The sequence below is a fragment of the Mya arenaria genome, chromosome 12, assembly GCF_026914265.1.
Source record: "Mya arenaria isolate MELC-2E11 chromosome 12, ASM2691426v1".
NCBI classification, from domain to species: domain Eukaryota; kingdom Metazoa; phylum Mollusca; class Bivalvia; order Myida; family Myidae; genus Mya; species Mya arenaria.
In genome coordinates this window covers 27,039,097-27,045,451 of record NC_069133.1, presented here as the reverse complement: position 1 = coordinate 27,045,451, position 6,355 = coordinate 27,039,097, and the positions used below count along the sequence as shown (strand labels likewise).

At 32.2% G+C, this 6,355-nt stretch overlaps 1 protein-coding gene across 1 annotated transcript in view; it reads left to right on the top strand.

Moving 5' to 3' along the window:
• Positions 1-4,608: 4,608 nt before the first annotated feature.
• Positions 4,609-6,355, top strand: part of LOC128211798 (complement C3-like) — a 41,064-nt gene continuing 39,317 nt past the window's right edge. The window contains exons 1-2 of the mRNA XM_052916867.1: positions 4,609-4,679; positions 5,321-5,420. Of these exons, the coding sequence (XP_052772827.1) occupies positions 4,618-4,679; positions 5,321-5,420 (162 nt within the window). The 5' untranslated portion in view covers positions 4,609-4,617. The remainder of the gene's footprint in view (positions 4,680-5,320; positions 5,421-6,355) is intronic.

Genomic DNA, 6,355 nt, shown 5'->3' with positions numbered 1-6,355 from the left:
GAGTAAAAAATACGCTAAAAACGTACTATTTCGGACTTGAATTGTTAATCGTATACCCCCAACCCCCACTCCTAAACCATTTTATTTCAGGTCATGTCAAAATGTTGCGTCCTTTATTTACGCCCCCGCTAGTCCTCGAGCCGCCCCTGATACATATATGTATATGATAAATAATAGAGTAAGCAAGAAAATGGTGAGCTAATAAATTATATAATTATAATGATATAATGTATTCTTTTACTTGGTGTAAGCAAGATTATTTCATTAGCATTTTTTGTAGCCGGGGTCACCAAGGGCTGCGTCGCACATAGGTTTGGCTGTTCCAGTGATTGGGTCGATCCCTACTTATAGGACCCAGCCACACCTGCGCCACGACGTAACCTCAATAACCCCAACATATACATGAAATGAAAGTAATCAGTGATATTCACTCGAATATAAGTAATTAATCCTTATTGATAGAGGAGTTAGTATATCAAATTAATGAAATTATCAATAGTTGATTTTCAACAATTCAAATTTTGTGAAAATAATCTGCGTAATAATGACATAACAGTTGATTTATAGTACATTATCTTAAACCTATGCAACTATTTGATTGATAGACCGGTTATCAAATTTTAGAAAATATCTTTGTGTTTTCTATTTAGACAACAGCTCTTGTCAATTATTAAATGGATGGAGCATTAGCTGAATATTCAAATCTGAAGAGTGTAATCTTAATTTGAAAAATGAATCCTTGAAGGTTATGTATATTTTCCTTTATTTCATAGCCAAATACTCGAATTAACCTATTGTCCTTTCCGATAACTCGGTTCCCTCCCCTGATTTCTAAGGGAGGCAACTCCAATTTCCACTTCCGGGGAATACATATTGCCGACGTAGATAATGATATCACCGGGGCAGGTCTGATTATCAATGATTTGACACCATTTACGGTCGTTGATTTGAAAAAGATACCGTCAAAACAGGAAACTGAATGTATCTAGTCTTAAATGCGATCTGATTGAAAGGATAAAAGGGACATACAGACTTTCTAGCACCGACGTGGAATTATTTGACAATGAAAAAGCTATGATGCACATGCCATATGTGTTTAAAACACATAAATAGTTAATAATTACTTTCTTGGTGTGTTTAAATATGTTAAATGCCTTTATTTATACATCAAACAAATGAAACATCTGGATAGTAAAGCGCATTTCATTAAAATTCGTGCATGCCGCAATATCTAAGGTGGAGAACCTACGTGACTAATATTGCGGCATGCACGGCAAAAAATGTAAACAAACGATTAAGGAAGGGGTTTTAAAGAAAAATTTCTATATACTGGGAGAATTTTTGTCATATAAAGACCATACACCCCGCAATTAAGAGCACTTTCCACGGTTATATAGAATTTTCTCTAAAATCCTAAACATTTTCTCAAAATCTTGAGCCACTGATTTCTCGGAGTTGAAATATTCGGCAAAGTACACATCACCTAGCAAATATATTAATAAAATTGGGGTTAGTCGTAAGTACTTCATTCGATTATCATATTTTCTGGAAGTTTTATGCATTTTGAGGGCTTCAAAGGCTATGGTTTTATTTTTTATAGTTATTTTAAAGCGAAAAAAGCGCAAAACAAGATTGATAAAGTGCACGGACATTTTAGATTCGATAAAGTACACGGACGTTTTCAGACCTTCAGTGCATATCCTTAGCATTTTACAGACGGGTGATGAAATGCTATATATATATATATATATATATATATATATATATATATATATATATATATATATATATATATATATATATATATATATATATTTAAAATAAGGAAAATAAATGGCCATTCTGCCTTTTCGTAAATACGAGTTAAGTTTACGCAATTTACTAGGATTTATTGCTAACTAATTACCTAAACTATGGAATAAGCCAAACTTCTATATAAATACAAATATATATTGACGACTCATGACAAAGTATCTTATAATGTACATAAATGTTTATGTAAAACGCATTTTCAAGCTCCGCCTACAAAAAATATTCGGAAGCATAACAATTATTAGAAATGTACTGTTCCTGTCTTTTATGTTTTCTGCCCTTTCAAAACTCGTTGTGTATTGTTTTGTTTCATTATTTCTTCATAATTTCAGAAGATTATTATATGTGTATTCTGTTTAAGCCCATGCAGGTCAAACATGTTTTCTAAAGATTAAATAATCTTAGCAAAAAAAACCTTCCTTTATATCAATACACTTTACGGCAAAATTGAAAACAACACAAAGCCTTTGCAGAAAGTTTCTGGAGTTTTAGATGCTTAAAGATGCACTCTTACTGCCAAATGAGATTAACCACAATTAAAACAAACAAACATTTTGACTAATAAACCTTTAACTACTTACTTAATAATGCATTTATGAAAAATATTTATAAGCGATAACGAGATTGTAACCGTGTTTTTAATAGCTGAAAACGCAAATATATTAAATAATTGGTGAATGCTAAAAGATTTACTGTGATCAACTATCGTCTCATAAGGTAGAAATACCGTGTTTATGCACATTTCTTTCTAATAAAACACGGTATCCTTCATAAGAACCAGTGTGTTCGACATTTATTAATCCTTTTTGGTATTTTAAAACAATTTTATTAATTTTGGTAAATCTTATTTGGGAGTGAGAGTGCATCTTTAAACTTTCAATTATTTAGGTTGAACATTTTCTTACAGCATGATCATAATCACTCAAAATCTGTGATATAGTTCAACTAGAGCGACCTCATTTTTGCCGAGCACTTCTGTTTTCTGCAGATAAGAGCTTCATGGGATACATACAGCTATATATACGCCCCGGTGATACAACGTTTTGATGATAAAAACAGGTGGGCCTTGAGTTCTTGGAAACAAGACGTTTTTTTGTAAATTTATCTGTGAAATTTAAGGCTACGAATGGAACATCTTTGGTTTTCATTCATTTTGTGCAGATATCTAGTTTTTTAATTCATTGAAATAAGTATGCTTAAGAAAGCGAGTTTGCTCATCAAGAGATGAATAACTTATTAAAGATGCATTCTTACTACAAAATAAGATTTACCACAATTAAGAATATTGTTTTAATATTCCAAAGAGGATGAATAAATGTTGTAAAAATGGTTCTATGAAGGATACCGAGTTTAATTTGAAAGAAATGAGCATACACACGGTGTTTCCAACTTATGAGACTATAGTAGACCACAGGAAATCTTTAAGCATACACAAATCATTTTAAAAAATGCGCTTTCTGCTTTAAAATACACGGTTTCAATCTTGTTATCAGTAATTAATATTTTCCATAAATGCATTAATTATTAAGAAGTTAAAGGTTTATCAGACAAAATTGATGTTTGTTATACATTTATATGTATTGATTTTGAATAAGAGTGTCACTTTAAAAGTTCCGAATGCAAGAGTGCACATACTATACCCACCTTCAATTCGATCATAGGAGACAGATTCTACCACATACCACCGCAATTACAGTCTTTTCCGAAGAAGTTCCGAATGCAAGAGTGCATATACTATACCCACCTTCAGTACGATCATAGGAGACAGAATCTACCACATACCACCGCAACTACAGACTCCAAGGGGTCAGTTTGGTCACTTGATGTTTAGTATTGAAACAATAACCACGGCTGCAAATCACGTGACCATATGAAAATAAAGTGTATGCATCCATTTATTCGTGGTTTGTTTAGTTAGGCTAAAGTTCTTAAAAATGTATGAATAAAACCAATCATGATAAAGTGAATGATTAATACTAGACTTAGGTTTAGAATACAATAATGGTAAATAAACAAATCAAGTTTAACAACAAACTAGTTCAAAAACTTAAACGGAAAAAATCAATGAAACGAATTTCGACTGTTTCGAGTTATTATGGGTAACTGTTATTATGTCAACAAAACTGGTTGATAAGGGAGATATTAAAGATGAACTCTTACTCACAAATACTAACCATAATTAATACTATTGTTTTAATATTACAAAAAGGATGAACAAATGTCGAAAACAGTGGTTCTTATGAATGATATCGATTTTAATTTGAAAGAAATGAGCATAAAACACGGTATTTCTACCTTAAGAGCCTATATTAGACCACAGTAAATCTTTTACCATTCACCAATCATTTAATGGTTTTGCGCTGCTTTCTGCTATTAAATACACTGTTACAATCTTTTTACTGGTAATTAATATTTTCCATAAATGCATTATTTAGAAACTAGTAAAAGGTTTATCAGTCAAAAGTTATATTTGTTAAACATGTGTATGTATTGGTTTTGAATAAGAGTGTAATTTTAACACATAAAGACCTATGCTGAACCTGGTTCAATATGATTTCGTACCACTGAATATCAGATCAAATTCAATGGCTCCCTAGCTACAAATTGTTTAAAATCAACATGTTAACAAAACAATTTCGGTTAACCGTAGACAACATTGAATATTTGCATTTGTATTATTTTGTTAGACTCACTACTAAATCCAACAAACCAAACAGTTTGAAATGTTTGATTGTCCTAATTAAACGCACGTGCGGAGAATTTTGCAGAAAACTTCATAAATACCGTGGAGGCCGAGGTGGCACCATGAAACTCCTAGTACTTGGTTTAGTTTTGTTGCTGGGTACCTTGGAAATATTTTGTGACAGGTAATGTCAACTTTAAGTTAATAATAAAATGGTTTTCATCAAATACACTTCATATAGCCTGGTTACTCTGATTTTCTGGAAGAAGTAATAAAATAAATTGTATATTTTACAATAAAACTTATTATGAGCATTACAAAAATGGGTTAATTCCAAAGAATTTACATTGATCGTGCGAATGAGATTATTTTACCGGTCGACGTTTTTGTAGTGATATCCATTATGCACATGATCAATTCTGTTGCATTAGTATATAAAAGTAGTTCGGAAAATTCATAAAATAAATAAATTGAAATTTGTTATTTGTATAAGTAAGTTCGATTTGATTCCAAGTGAAGTGTTTATTGCAAACATTATTTAGATTCCTAAGAGTGAAGTCCTTAGGGTTACTACGCTATCTGCTTGCAGCGTAGATGCAAGTTAAGAATTTTACATTCTAAACCGTCGGTGAACTTCCGAGATGAACGGCTTTAATTGCACACTTAAATGCTATAACCATGACCTGTTATTTAAACTACTAGAATTCAAAAAACCAAAATTGACAGCAATAAAAAATTGTTAAAGATCTCTTATCAGCAAATTACATTAATTAAATGTACTACACGCTGTAATTGTTTAATAATTTATTTACATATTTTTCACAGGCAATTTTGGTATGCTATCGCCCCTAATGTCGTGAGATATAACCACGAAGAAACGGTGTTGGTCGGCGTTATCGGGAGCGGGTCAGCATCAATGATAACGGTAATATGTACTCGTGTTTTCCTTTAAATATATGTTTAATGATTTTTAAACATCCGCATAAGTCGACGCTAGAGGCGTTGATACGGTTGCTCATCAAAATGCTGATTATTGCTTGCCTCCGAAGGGTCTCAATCCAAGAATATAGTTATTCAAGTGGATACTTCGATTATACAACATACTCTGTTTAGTTCTGCACGTATTTGAGGACCACTGAGAGTTGAGTATTATTCAAATATTTGCCTTTTAACATTTGATAGGACGTTTGGAAATGACTATATTTCGTAGTATGAATTGACTGACAACGTATCATTTAATGATTATACATGTATATGTAAAAGTTTGTAGATATGTTTGTTTAAAATTTGGGCAAAATGTCCTTCGGTCGCCATTGACACAGAGATAAGAATTAAACACGAATCTCATTGGTTCGTCTGTGCGAAACTGAGAACAATTGCAACAATAATAGTTCAGTCTTACCAGAGAAACCAAATCTTGTGTGACGGCAAATGATGGTGACGCTGCTGAGAAAAGTTTCGATAAGCTTCTGTAAGGTCCGAAACAAATATTTGATTTCATCTTCTCTCTTCAATGATTTGCATTTTGCACGTTTGTTTGCAACTGAGTTTATTTTATATTTCTTATTTTATGTTTATCTCAAATTTTAAACTTTATACTTGAAACTAAGAATACCGGCAGAGGGGTTTGGCGCGATTTTTAATTTGTTCGTCACAAAATGTAACATAATGGCCCCCTGCCAATATTAATTCATCGCTGTTAAGGTCATCATTCCTTTCTTTAGCTACTCAGTGGTTAAAATGTCATAACGTTTATTTCCATTGGAGCTGCATTACCGTTATCGGCAGGTGTCGATTAGATATTCAGAGAATAGATAGAACAGTTAATCGCTTTAACATATGCTAAGATTGGCCATACGG